Source organism: Sorghum bicolor, chromosome 1, assembly GCF_000003195.3.
Source record: "Sorghum bicolor cultivar BTx623 chromosome 1, Sorghum_bicolor_NCBIv3, whole genome shotgun sequence".
NCBI classification, from domain to species: Eukaryota; Viridiplantae; Streptophyta; class Magnoliopsida; order Poales; family Poaceae; genus Sorghum; species Sorghum bicolor.
Genome location: NC_012870.2, coordinates 1,011,921 through 1,027,207, shown reverse-complemented (window position 1 = coordinate 1,027,207; position 15,287 = coordinate 1,011,921). Strand labels below are relative to the sequence as shown.

The 15,287-nt window shown below is 43.8% G+C and overlaps 1 protein-coding gene across 1 annotated transcript; it reads right to left on the bottom strand.

Moving 5' to 3' along the window:
- On the bottom strand, positions 7,842–11,845 carry LOC8061410 (transcription factor Sox-1). Its single transcript, XM_002463469.2, has 2 exons — positions 10,903–11,845; positions 7,842–8,414 (listed from the first exon to the last, which is right to left on the bottom strand). Exon 1 carries the CDS (start codon positions 11,666–11,668, stop codon positions 10,907–10,909), a length of 762 nt encoding a protein of 253 aa, XP_002463514.1. The 5' UTR covers positions 11,669–11,845; the 3' UTR covers positions 7,842–8,414; positions 10,903–10,906.

The window sequence follows — 15,287 nt, the reverse complement described above, 5'->3', positions numbered from 1 at the left end:
CACGAGTCAACCAATGTGAAACAACTGCGTGCAAATCCCTGGATGCTCTCTAGAGTAGAAAAGAAAGGAGAAGGCAGCCAATACAGATCTCTCATCCAGCTAGCCACCCCAATGGATCTGCTGCTTTTTCCTTGTCAAAGGCCAATATTCCTTCTTGATCGATGTGTCTAAACACGCTGCTGCCCCCCTGGCAAAAGTCGTCGCTAGCTCCAGCTTCCAGCCATGCCTCACCCCTCATGGCATGGCTGGCTCCTCCTTATAAATACATGCCCAGGCATGCAATGGAGAGCACCGGCCAGCCCCACCAGCAGCAGTGCACAAGAAGAAGCAGTGGCTGATCTGAGCGGCAGGCCTCGCATGGAAGTAAGAGGCATCTTTGATAGCCAGGGATGATTTGCCCTGTAGCACCATGCATGCATGCAACCTCTCGCGTTAGCTCCTGCTGACTGCATGCTGCCATGACAAGTTCCACGGGCAAATCATTCCTGGCTAATCTGAGTGCCTCTTATGCTGTCCCATGTCAGGCCTGCTCTTTCTCTAGCTTTTATTTAGGAGCCAACAAAGACTATTCGTTTATTTGGCAGATAAGCTCAAGGGAACAAGTTCTATATACCGGTGAGGTATATGTTTTCGAGTCTACGAACCCTAGTAGTTCAAATATGTTTGGAAGTTTGGTTAGGAGCGAGGTTTGAAAAAAAATATATAAATCTTTTAGTATGTTAGGGACAATATCTACTAATTTGGTTTGGTTATTTTGTAAAAATGATTTGTTTTTTTAAAAGAAAACAATCTTCTTTTTCTCTGTAGATTCTAAGTGTGGTTATACATGAGATCCCTACATGGACTATTCTTTCATCTCACAGGATTTGATTATAGTGACATCACCATAGGTAGTCAAGGTGTTTTTCTCATCGGCACACGAGTGGTCATCTAGCATTAGCATTGATTTTTTTCTCTCTGTTTTTACATTGCACTAGGTTCATGCCCTCGCTATGCTACAGGATAACTAAACATTTATATTAAAAATACACAGATCGTACAATAAGATAAAATACTGTGAAATACCGATATTAAAGTGACACTTAATCCAAAAAAACAAAGTTCATAAAATTAACACAGTCACGACATAGCAGGCTCACAAACTTAAAAGACCTTCTCGGTGTCCGCGTCACAATCATGGCGGCACCTTCACCACGACATCCTCGCCCTTGGCCCCGACTTGTTGTTGTCCCATGCCATGTGCATCACAGCTGACACAGAAGTGCACTGACTTGCAGAACGGTAGCAACGAGTTCATCTCCCCGTCCATCTGCACGTACACATCCCCACGACCACCGTTACCACCCGACGGCCCCTCATACAACATGTACTTCTCACGGCGGAATGCCACCACACCGTTCACCGCCTGACTTAGATACACAATGTGATTTGTGAGGATCACATTACCTATCATAATGTACTCTAGTGCAGCATAACCATAGGTACCCATAATACGAGTTGAAACATGAGACTTATCGCAACTGGTCCATCTTTTGCAAACTCAAAGTCAGATAGTTTTACATTGTATTGCTATAGTTTTTTGGGGTATCAAAGAAGATTTTGATAAGCAAGAAACCACTGTGTCCCATGCCCATAACAAAATGAATGATAGTATCATACTATGTGTGAATTTTTCTTTGTTGCTTGCATTCTAGTTTGTACAGCAACTGACATTCAAGTGTAACAACATAAAAAAGAAGTTACCTCATCTAGCAATATGTTTGATGTCTTAAAGTCCCTATAGATGATTGGTTTCTCAGCTTCATGCAGAAAAAGCAAGTCCTTTTGCAACACCGAGCACAATTTTCATTCTGGTCAACCATGAAACTGGCACCATAACCCCTACATTATAAATATGAATTCTTCAATGATCTGATAAAATACATTGGTTAATCTCAAATGAATAAATAATAATGTATAACTGACCATAGGCCATGCAGAAATTGATAATGTTGCCACTCAATGCAGTGTGGAGTGAAGTTGAATAACGCTAGTTCAGGATAGGAGTGAAGGACAGGTTTATGCTCGTTTTCAGTTAATTCTTTCCAGTTATGAGTATGAGAATTTGCATGAATGCCATGTGTGGATATACCATAGTCAGTGTTATGACAAGGTGATAAGACACTTTAGAAAACCAAGCAACAGTCTATCAATAATAGGAAAAGAATTACTTAAAAACAAATGAACTCCACACTTCCAAGAAGCATGAACTCATAAAGAAGAACCTTGTGGTCATCTTCACTATAATAGCCGATCAACTTCACTAAATTGGGGGAGAGAGCTATCCAAGAAATATAACCTCAGCCTGCAAACACGAAAAAAGCCTTCATATTTGAAAACAGCAAAGCAAAGCATGGCAAAAAGAAATAAAGATAATAACAACTGAAAAAAAATACTTTCAATTCAAAAACAGTAGGTTAATCACCAGCCACTCCCTATGGCCTTGGAAGCTATTGTCACCATCATGGACCTTAACAACAACTCCTCAGGGGCTCTTCTATCTCTAATCCTTCGCAGAGATCCTTGGTGATGAAACCTTTGTAGACTACCAAATACTCCACCCCCTAGTAACGAATCTTGCCTGAATTTTTTGGTAATTCTCTTGAGCCCCTCAAATATGACTGTTATCAAAGAATTGCGGGTTGTATCCTTTCTTAGTGCCTCCACTTCTTTCGAGTTGGATAGTAGCTGGCAGTCCTCATTTTCAGTTCTCTCTATTGAGCTCTGAATTTTGGCAAAAAGAACATCAAATTTCTTAGTGCCTCCACTCCTTATAAACGTGGCATGTGAAGTGCGCACCCGAGGGTGGTTTTACTCTTTTCGGTGGAGTCCAACAACAGGTAGGCCACAAGTGTGCCCGTTGAGTGGTCGACGATAGGTAGAAGGTACAAGACGACAGTGATAATGGTGAGTTGGCATAGACTTCCCCTGAATGAGTGCGCATGGGGGACAAGGAACTGTGCTAGACTAACCGTGCACTCGTTGAAGCAGTGATGGCCTATGTCGATGGGAACGTTTGCGTATGGGAGCTCAAAGCTCGACCATGGTAGATATAGTACAATAGTCTACGAGCGCTGATATGTTTTTTGTGTGTCTAATGAGCGCAAATGGTAGAGGAGACAAAGACAGATTCAGTATAGTTCATCTTTAGGATAAAGGTGAAGCACAAGGCTAGAAACAACAGTGGTAGTAAGAGCTCAGGGTGACCTGTAATGGTGGTGATGATCACTGGACATGAGATAGAGCAGATGTGTGATCTGGGATAAGCATGAGCTCAGCAAATTTAATTCCATATTGACTGCTCACTCCACAAGACATGTTAGACATTAGGGTCAAACAAAAAAATATGGACCAACAGTGCACTTAAAAGGTTTATAGATCCGGAAATCAACTTTTAGAGTTGGCAGACCTAATTGAAATCCTATATAAATTAATGAATTTGATGTATTTAACTCTTTAACAAACATTATATATTGTTCGCTTGATTCCAAGGAGCGTGGGACGCTAGACTTATACCGTGAGTCAACCATGCCACAAAGATGTATGTGCCTACATCGCAGTCGAAGGAGGCCACAAAGGTTCGGATCTCTCTTTTAGCCTTGTATATCCTCCCTCGAGCAACCACAAAGATCAAGCTAGCTAGAACCACTTACTCAATTTCAAACGGAATACAATACAATCTCCATGAACCTACTTTTACAGCATTCAAATTCTACCCTAAAATATAGGTACCTGAGTTCTGATAGGGTTCCGAGAATTGATCTCTCAGAATTTAAAACACCTTTGCCAAACAACTAAGTCCGTTTTGTTTAATTTTTAAATTTAATGTTGCAAACAAATTAATATGTGACAGGCACCGTTCTCCAACAAATGAAACACACGTGCCAACATGCAGCTGTACGTATCGCGCATCTAACTACTCGGTATATGTACTCCCTTCATACTCATAAACGAAGTCGTTTTGGACAACATTTGAGTAAATCATGAATAATTTTTAAGTTATTAAGTTTGAAAATATGAAAATCATATGAATAGATTTGTCTTGAAAAATACTTTCATAAAAGTATGCATATATCACTTTTTGATAAATATTTTTATAAAAAAAAAAGTCGAAGTTAGGCTTTGGAGACCGTGTCGTTGTCATTCTTCCCTGCCACTGCCACCTCCTCGCGCCCTCGCTCTTGCAAAACCAACAACAACAAGGAGCTTGTATATACACCAAAGGCCGCCGCCGAATCCAAACCACCTGCCGCCCGGTCCACGGGGGCACCAGATGGTGGGCGCGCTGACGCACCGGAGCCTGCGCGAGCTGCAGGCGCGGCGGCACGGGCCGGTGATGTTGGGCAGCGTGCCGACGGTGGTGGTGTCGCGACGAGGCGGAGGCGGCGAGGGAGGTACGGTGATGAAGGTGCACGACGTACACGCCGACTGTTGCAGCCGCCCCAACGCCGTCGTCGGCCGACTCGGACTACTTCCCCAACGCCGTCGGCCGGCCGGCCTTCTACGACCTCGCCTCCGGCCCGCCGCGAGACCGTGTTCCGGGAGCCTTCTACGAGAAGATCATGCATCGACGGGCACCTCGACCCGTCCCGCGCGCCGCCACGCTAGCTGGACACAAGGACGGGCCGGACTTCGTCGACGTATGGCCTCAACGACCCGGATGGAGGAGTTGGAGCCGGACAAGGGTTCCACGATGGCGTCGACTTCACCGGGGCGCATTTCGAGCTGCTGCCCTTCGTTCGGCGCCGGATGCCCTGGGCTCGCGCACCATGGCAGCTGCTACGCTCGCCAACCTTCGACTGGGAGCTCCGATCCCGGAGGGCGTGGCAGCGGAGGACTTACTTGAGCATGGAAGAGGAGGGAGGACCGGAGGACTTGCACCGCTCGTGCTTGTCCCCACCACATATAATATATACATACAGGCAGGGGAAGACCACGCGCGCGGATCAACACCCAACCCAAGCAAGTAGTACTGGCTATGGATCCAAGACGACGACGCAAGTAGTACTGGGTGTTTGGGACTGTTGTCCTCCGTGTTTTCCAGTCAAACGGTTCGGTTTTAGCTCTACGCACTCAGTTCGAAGAAAAAGGATGGAGTTATGAGAGCATCTAAAGAAGTACTCCACAAACTCCAGTTTTTTTCTGGAGCTGCTCCATGGTGGAGTTTGTGGAGCAGAGTTTGTGAAGCAGTCCCAAACACCCCCTATTCGATCATTGTGTGACTGGGCCTTGTTTAGCTCCGAAAAATTTTGGTAAATCGACACTTGTAGCACTTTCGTTTGTATTTAACAAATATTGTCCAATCATGGACTAATTAGAATCAAAAGATTCCTCTCGTCAATTCCGACAAATTGTGCAATTAGTTTTTATTTTTGTCTATATTTAATACTTCATGCATGTGTCTAAAGATTCGATGTGATGGGGATTCTGTTGCAAATTTTTTTGGAAAATAAGCAAGGCCTAGACCAAAAAAAATTGTAAAATTGTCACATCGAATCTTGCAGCACATGTATGAAGCATGTAATTTGCGAGATAAATATTTTAAACCTAGTTAGTCTATGATTGGATAATATTTGTCAAATACAAACGAAAGTGCTACGGTATCTATTTTACAAAAATTTTTAGAACTAAACAAGGCCCAAGTAATGTACTGGCTATGGATCCAAGAGATGCGTTATAACTCTTATAAAGCAAAAACCCACTATCTATTTCTCTTGACATGCAATGCGTCCACCTTAGCAGTCCACTATCAACCCCACTATCTATTTCTCTTAAAATACAAAGCGTTCACCTCACCAATCCACTATCATTTGCCACTATCAATTTCTCTTGACATGCAAGGTGTCCACCTCAGCAATCTACTATCATTTGCATTAAAGTTCACTTCCACAAGAATTATAACATCCACATCAGCGAAACACATCATCCACTATGGATACAATTTCCATGATTATGATAATAAAAAAGCTATATATTTATATTCCATCTTCATAACCGCGGCAACGCGTGGGGAATCCTTCTAGTTTTTGACAAAATGAATGTATTTGATAAATATTGTATAATTATGGGCTAAATGAGCTCAAAATATTCGTCTAAATATTGTATAATTATGGGCTAAATGAGCTCAAAATATTCGTCTCGTAAATTAAAGACAAACTGTGTAATTAGTTATTTTTTTTATCTTTATTCAATGTTCCATGTATGTGCCGTAAGATTCGATGTGACGGAAAATCTAAATTTTTTTGCAAATTTTTTTTAAAACTAAACAAGGCCTATATAAATGAAACTTAGGACAAAGTAGCAGCCTCCCCTACCCCTAGTACAAGTAATGGTTCTAAATATTTAACAAATCCTGCTAACCAACCACCAAACAAGCGAAAAACACTTCAAGGCTTAGTTAGTCCAAGGGCCACCTAAATAATTAACCAAGTTAAAGTGTATACACTCATGCATCTCTCTCGGCTGCGGCTTATTGCTCCAACCAAACATAAAAAACACAAAAATAGATCAATTCCATCACTACAACTAGAGATAGAACAATTCCGTTCTCCCATGCTCTCCAACCAAACGCACCGTAGATAGCCGAGAGCGAGTGAATTTTTTATCCACTTTTATGCTTCCATCTATTATGGATGAATTTAAGTTTGAAATTGAGACATTCATCTCAACCTATGTATTTATAAGTTACTTTTGTTATCTTGATCTGGTATAGACAATATGTGTGCTTTGACAGTGGCTCTAGGCGTCAAATTGACGAGCTCCACCACTTGCTAACTACTCTCACTGGCGACTCCCTAGTTATTGCTCGGTCGTATTATGGAGCTGTATTGTGGCGACTCCCCAATGAACTGCTGCTTTAACTTGTCAAAGGCTATTTAACATGCTGCTATGTTCTTCACATGCACATATATTCGATATGCTCACCCAGGCATGACAATATATTTGCCATCCTGCCGGTGAATAATGCACGAGTCAACCAATTTCAAGAACTGGAAGAATATAAGATCCAAATCCCTGGATGCTCTCTAAAAAGGAGAAGGCAACCAATACAGATCTCTCATCCAGCCACCCCAATGAACTGCTGCTTTAACTTGTCAAAGGCCAATATTCCTTCCTGCTGTGTCAAACACGCTGCTCGGCTGCTGCCCCCCAGCAAAAGTCAAAACTCCAGCCGCCCCTGGGCCTGATGGCTACTTATAAATACATACCCAGGCATGCAATGCAGAGCATCAATCAGTGCACAAGAAGCACGAGCGGCAGAAGAGAGGCCTGGCATGGAAGTAGGAGGTCATCTCTGTTAGCCAAGGATGATTTGCCTGTAGCTAGCAACCTCTGAGCGCTCCTGCTGCCATGGCATGGCAGTCAGGGGCGCGTAGTGGGTGCTTCTCCGGGCAAATCATCTGGGCTAGCTGAGTACCTCTTATGTTGTCCCATGTTAGGCCTGCTCTTCTTTGGTTTTAGTTAGCCAAAACACGGGTGAGGTTTCCAGCCTGCAAAACATCTCGCTAATTACCTTGACAAGGAGCACTTGTATTGGTTGGAGGAGAAGCAATCGTACATGCCCAGGCATACAATGCAGAGCATTAGTTCACAAGAAGCACAAGCGGCAGATGAGAGGCCTCGCATGGAAGTAGGAGGCCATCTTTGATAGCCAAGGATGATTTGCCTGTAGCAACCTCTGAGTGCTCCTGCTGCCATGGCAGTCAGGAGCGCCAAGTGGGTGCTTCTCCGGGCAAATCATCTGGGCTAGCTGAGTACCTCTTACGTTCTCCCATGTCAGGCCTGCTCTTCTTCGGTCTTAGTTAGGCAAAACACAGGTGCAGTACTACAAAACACATCACTAGTTACCTTGACAAGGAGCACTTGTGTTGAAGGAGACGCAATTGTCTACAGCTTGAGCTTATGGCAAAATTCTTCACTTCATTTTCCATTGCAGTGTTATCGGCCCAGTGACGTGGGTGTGGCACATCATCTCCCAACGTGCCGCAAAAAGTTCCACCCCGGCCAAAAAATAACTACAGTTTGTTGGGATACTCTCTATTTCTCGAGTTTTTTTCTGGGAAATGTTGTTTTGGTAGATGGCATAAAGGTACCTTGGGCTTAAGTCCCTTCTACCAGAGCCTCTTTCATCCACACAAGTGACAAGCCAAGAACCACTCCTAATCAATAATCCTAACATACTTATACTTACGGCAAAATGTACCAGACTATCATATTTGATAACCATCACATTTTGGAGATGACATTTCAAAAAGACCAAAAAACTATGATTTCAGGATCCATCTGCTACTCTTTGAACTTACAATGTATCAATGCCTCAGCATATCATTTCCTTGCACCTTTCTTGCAGCTGCCCACCACGCCTTAACCAGTAGCTAATAAAAGAGAAGAGAGAAAAATATCTGAGACAACGAAAGGATTGGCCTTAAAGTAACTGACATAGAAACATCAGTTGCCTAATAATCTATAAGTACATAAAAATATCTATCCAGCTTAGATTCTGTTCTTTACTTCATAGATATGACCACTTGTCTCAACTATTCCTCCAATTTAAAATGGTAGCTACCACACAATGGCTCAGCTTGCACAAAATAAATTATTATCTACCTCTACAATACAAAATTGCCACAGAAAAACAGACACACACTGCAAACAGTGTCACAGCCCAAACAAACTACTATTCATTTCCTGGTGGACATCCTGGTATTGCTGTGTTCACCAATAAATTAACTTATAGTATGTCCAGCAGCAACGCGGTTTAGTGCAGTGGCTGGTAGCCAATTTTGTTTATCTACCACATAAACTTTGATGTAGGAGAAAGAAAGTTGAGCATTATATGTCATTATGCATTATACAGCAATGAATGCCTAAGTGATTGTGCCATTTACAGCAACAAAAATAAATGGTAAATTTATTAAATCTCACATAAAAATCGAATTTAATTCATTATGGGTTTGAAATATGGATATAGATATTCATGCTGAAATTAGGACAAAGTTGAGGCATATGAGAGCTCTATTCTATAATGGGAAATGTACATTTAATACATAAGGGATAAGGCATATGAATGCATAGCCAATTAACCAATGGAACTTAAAGAACATAAGCAGAAATGGAAACAGCAAGACTAGGATATAGGCTGTATTTGTTACTAATGCTAAACTTGTAATCACAAATAAAACTCAAATTTCAGTAATTCTAAAAGACAGCATATGTCAGAATTTCACATGTTATAAGCATTCATTGGAACAGAAGATGAACTCTATACATAGGGCAGTATCTTCACAGCAGAGTGATAATTTACATATAAAGGGAGCAGAGGAAGTCTAACCAAGTTCACTTGAAAAGGCAAGTAAAAATCTAGGCAGCCAATTAGAAGTTCAGTTAAAGGACCAAATAATGTCACAACTGGGTGCCTGGGTCCCACAAGAAGCAGAAATGATGGAGTATATCACATAAGGTACACCCCTCAGTAAGAAAGCTTATACGTCCATACAATAATGTACAGTGCTCTTCATCATAATAATCAATGAGCAATTGATGCATTAATTTCAACATAAAATGCATGACAATGATGGAAATAACATTTATGGATGATCCCCAACATCATTTATGCTCAAGATTTACAAGTGCGTTAAATCATGATGCAAAATGTATGAATAAAAAATAACTGTGGCACTTGGCGTTGACTTTATTATCGGAATATGTTAAGTGAATAATTGCTGCTCTCATTCTACAAGGAATAATTCCTGATGGAGATTGTGGGTTGACCTCAATAGCCCTTTAGAACAATGGATTCTGTTCATCAAACAGTGGCCTTAAGGGAGGCTCAAGAGGCACACACATATTTCAAAAGAAATCTTCTTTCAAGCGATTTCTGGCAAGATGGGCAAGGTCAAAACAAAGAAGTCGGTCCCTGCATGATTTGGAGAATATATACCTACCATTTTTATTATCAAGAAAAGATTCAAAGGAAAAAAAAGTTCATTGATGTGCCACAAATGAGAGTATGGATGACACGTTGACTTGTGTTTTCTTTATGTATCTATCGTATCTGCTCTTGTCAACACTGCACATAAAGAACACGTGACGAGATTCTAAAAGGTAGATAGAAGTCACAGCACTTAAGCTCTAGTAGCCACCCATCCGACGTGCTTCACCAATAACTTGAGCTACGCGAGCTTGTCACCTCGGTGTGCATGGGCTCCCGGAGGTGCATTTGCATTTCCCATCTGGTGTAGATATAGGCTGCATGTGCCCATAGGGGCACACTAATTTATCCACTGACATTACTTGAACAATTCAGAAACCAAAAGCAGTGCATCAAATTTTTACTACAGAATCTCTATTATTGTAATTTGTACCGGATGATCCAACCCTATCCTATCATGCATTTTTCACTTGCTGTTGATGATGGCAGTGCAAAATGTCAGCAGAAAAATTGGTTATGAGAGGCACGATTTGCTCTTATTGTGCTTTCTAGCTTGTGCAGAATTTGCATATCCCTCTTTCCAATAACCTTTCCAGTAGCCTTCTGTACAGATAGTGTATAATGGAAGCCAATCTCAAAGATTGATTTATTTATGGCACAGTTCCGATAGAAAGTAGTAAGTATAACAGTGGCATCATGTTAATGCAACTAGTTTGCCTCAATCCATTATTTCAATGTTTTCCAAACTATTCCTTTTTAGCAGCTTCTCAACAGCATCATAATAATACAACAAAGATGAGGCCGTCATCAAACCTATGTACAGCACACTCAGGATTGACGAAAAGCAGTGCTAGTTATTCCCCTTATCAGTAATAGCTCTCTACGGAAAGGAATTAAAAAAAATGAGATATCAGGAGACGCTAAGAGCTCACCAACTCAGGACGCATTGTCGCTCCGGAGCTTGAGGATGGCGGCATACATCTTCCTCCTGGAGCCAACAGCCCCAATGCCCATGTCCTTGAGGTCGTCCAGCGTGAGCAGCGGCAGCACCTCGTCGTCCACCTCATGGATCTCAAACACCGGCGCGTACCGAGAAAGCCCCAAGCCATCGAGCCAGGCCTTGACGCCGCCATACCCCATGGCTGAGGGGAGGCGGCCGTTGGGGAGGCCCCAGTCCGCCACCCCGTCCGACTCGTCTCCGCTGGCGTCGCGGCTGCCCGAAACCCTAGCTCTCGCGGCGGCGGCGGCGGCGGCGGCGGTGGCGGCCGCCGCGGAGTCGGACTGGTCCTCGTCGTCGTAGTAGCGCTCCTCGTCGTCGTCGTAGCCCTCGGCGGCCCCCGCCGAGGCGGGCGCGGCGGGAATCCACGCGGTCCGCGGGCGTCGCTGCGCCGGCGGCTTGGGCCCCCGGCGGCCGTGCGAGTGCGGGTCGAGGTCGTCCGGGTGCGCGCGGCGCGGCGGGCGCGGGTGCGACGACGAGGACGGCTTGTGGTTGCGTCGCGGGGGCGGGGCGTCGATGTCGCCGAGGCGGACGCTGGGGCGGCGGCGGCGCTTGGAGTAGGGCGGCTGCGCTCCCCCGCCCCCTGCGGCAGCGGCGGCGGCGGCGGCGGCGGCCGCGACGGCATCCACGGCCGGAAGCGCGGCGACAACGCCGGCTCCGGCGCCGTTCGTGCCCGGCTCCGGCGGGCGGAGATCGGCCATGGGGGCGGCGGCAGCGAGATGCGTGTAATCCGCAGGCTCTCCTCTCGGCAGCTTCTGGAGTGGGAACTGCAGCACGAGTGTGGCCCGGCGAGAGAGAGAGAGGGAGAGTTCGTACTCGTGCTCGCCACGCTGCGGCGCGGGTAGGATCGCGCCACGTGGCTGGCTGGGCGGTGGGGATGCGCGGGTTGGCCGCTCGATGCGTGACTGGGGATGCGGGAAGTCGTCCAGGGGTTGACTGGGTTGGGTTGATGACGTCCAGCGGGGGACGCGCTCCGCTCCGGTCCGCCGGATAAGGAGGCGCCTTTGCTGCCCACGGGCCGCTAAGAGCGGACTGGGACACGGGCTCCATCCAGCCCAATGGGCTTTTATGGTTTCGGTTGGTCCACTTCTCTTTTTCCTTTTTTTTTTTAATAATCTTCTGAATTCTGAAAACGCAGCAACTGACCCTGAGCTGAGCAGCAGAAACCCCAGGAGAGTCTTCGTCTTGCTGGACAACCGACCTTAGCAACCGTGTTCCCATTTTCAGAGCGGAAATAGGAACTTGGAATGTCATTTTATAATGTGTTGTTTCTGAGACGTAGATGTTCTCGGAATGTGAAATATAGGAACACGAACATGAGCCATGTTCTCATTTCCAGGTTGCTAAGCAACCGATGGAAACAAATTGTAGAGATATTCTTCCCGCGTCCATTTTATCAGTAGTTTCCTTTTCCTTTCTTAAACCTGGATTTCCATCATTTTTCCTCGTCTTCTATGGTGTACTGATGTTCGATATCTCATCACGCCTTACATTCGCTCTGTTAGTCTGAACGTTGAACGGTTGCTGAGACGTCAGACCTGAAATGTGATTTTTTTTCACAAACCTATCCTTCAGACCTGAATTGGTTGTCCATCTGTCACTTTCTTGTCCATAGATAGATAGATGTGGACGCGTCTGAAACTCTGAACGAGCGAGCTGAATGTAGAACATGGAAATTTGAAAGGGTCTGAAGACTGAACTGGAGCATGCAAAATCTGGGCGATGAATCAGTGGTCACTACCTTACCTTACCTTGCAGTTTGGGCGCAACAGAATATCTCCAGCATTAGGCCCTGTTTGGTTAACCGAGATTTTGATGCCCTTCTCCGTTCCTGCCGCGAATTCTGTGCGGCGGTTGGAGGGCGTCCCCTGCCCATCCCAAAGGGTCGTCGATAGGGGTACTACGTCAATGGCGTCCCTTTCACCTTTCAGGCAGGCACATAGCTTTCTCGAGCTGTCCTCTGTCTGAAAATTGCACTTACACGGTTGCACCTCCCACCGTCTGTATCTTTCCGAGTGCAGAATCATAGAGATTACATTACAGAACCAGGTCTTGGCAAACCAACAAGAGCGTCCCCCGGTCTCTAACAACTTGCATAAACAGCACACTACCTGAAGGTAATGTCCAAACGCATGAAAGCTGTGGGCAGTCAGCGTGTTCCGTGCAGATGCAGGTCAGGTCCAACAGTGGCCAAAAGAAAATTGACCACATGTTCAGAGCTCCAACTCCACTTGCTTACCTCAATCTACACCTGTTTAGTAATCCAAGTGCACGATTAACATATATACACAAGATGAAGCAGGCCAATTGCTGGCAACCTCAGCTGGTGTCAATAATGGCAGAGCTACAAGCCTTATTGGCAGGATGAAATTGGCTGGGTTGGGTTTGTGTTGTGTTTGTCTTGTGTGTTGTGCTTGAGATCAGGATGAAATTGGCCGCCTGTTAACATTATTGGCAGGCATGTCTTAGACGGAGTGGACATCTGATTGGCGACAGGGGGAACATTTGTGGGCCTTTGTTGATGCCTAGGCAAACAACAGCAAAGCTAGTACTAGTAGATTGCCTGTTTCGGTGTGCCACGAAACTATGGCCAGTGGAAGTGTACTCAGATACAATTACTGTGCTGCTCCGATCGGAGCCGCAAGATGGCGCTGAAAACACACTGCACAATGGCGCGTTGCATGTTTGCATTGCACGCATAAGCATAAGAGAGTTTCAGGTTTTCAGGGTTGCACAAAACACCAGCAGTCAGCTCAGCAGACCAAAAGGTTTATAAGTCATCGTGTTGCATTATTTGTGCCGTCATAAGAAAACTTTATTCAGGGACATCAGAAGAGGATAATAGTGACTGCACACTCGCAATCCTTTGATATTTACAGTATATCCACAATGTAACAAAATATTTTTGAAAACAGTGAATAATATCTCATAAAAATCTATGAGCAGTATTTTCCAGTGAAGGAACACAAATTTTCTTTCACAACAAATCAGCATAAGCAGCAACAGCTAAATTTCAACGAAACGAACATCTCCATTTTTTTTGTCTATCACTATAAGGCCTTGTTTAGTTCCGAAAAGATTTCGGTTTTTGGTACTGTAGCACTTTCGTTTGTTTGTGACAAATATTATCCAATTATGGACTAACTAGGACCAAAAGATTCGTCTCACGATTTCCAGCTAAATTGTGTAATTAGTTTTTGATTTCGTCTATATTTAATGCTCCATGCATGTGACGCAAGATTCGATGTGACGGGAAATCTTGAAAACTTTTTGCTTTTTGGGGTGAACTAAACAAGGCCTAAGTACTACTCCCTTCATCTCAAATTATAATACATTCCAAGAATCTTGTAGAATCAAAGTATCTCAAGTTTGACGAAAATTATATGATAAGGTAATAATTATTGTATCAACTAAGTATCATTAGATTATTTATTAATTATATTTTCATAGTATATCTATTTGATGTTATAAATCTTTGTAATTCACTTTATAATTTTGGTCAAACTTGAGATGTTTTGACTCTTCAAGATTTTTGGAATATTTTATAATTTGGAATGGAGGGAGTAGTTTGTATTTGCAATGTTAGCAACAGCTATGGTGTTTAGTTCACGCCATTTTTTTAAAAAAAGAACGATTGGCACATGCTTAATTTGCCTTCAAATACCACTCAACGTGGTGATTGGTGAATAGTTTTATTGTCACGCTTATCATGGGATTACACAAAAATAGCATTTTGCTGACACTGACGGAACCAATAATGCACGGGTATTCTAGTAGCAAGAAAAAATCGATAGTCGTAGGTAGGGTCCAAGGGAGATGAATTTGAAATTAGGGCTAGTTTGTTGGGCGCTCTGATCTTCTAAGGCCTCGTTTAGTTCAGCCCGAAATTAAAAAAGTTTTCAAGATTTCCTGTCACATCGAATTTTACGGCACATGCATGAAGCATTAAATATAGACGAAAATAAAAATTAATTACACATTTTAACTGTAAATCGCGAGACTAATCTTTTAACTTTAGTTAGTTTATGATTGGATAATATTTACCACAAACAAACGAAAGGGCTACAATAACGAAATCTAAAAAAAAATCACATCTAAACAAGGCCTAAAACGGCTTCAGCCTGGCTTCTTGGTGGAGCACCTTTTTGTAAAAATGTTTTGGTAAAACAAGTATCCCAAAGAAAATTTCGAAGAAGCCAATTTTTTGGGCTGCAGTTCCTTTTCAAAAAGAGCTTCGGCTCCTTGCTGCCTGCCTGCCTTCATGGAGAAAGCTGGTTTATATGCACCTCACTGGGATGGCTTCTTCAGAAATCAGAACTC

Bases quoted from the DNA above. Each gene is read 5' to 3' on its own strand.
- LOC8061410 (XM_002463469.2), bottom strand. From the start codon at position 11,668: ATGGCCGATCTCCGCCCGCCGGAGCCGGGCACGAACGGCGCCGGAGCC.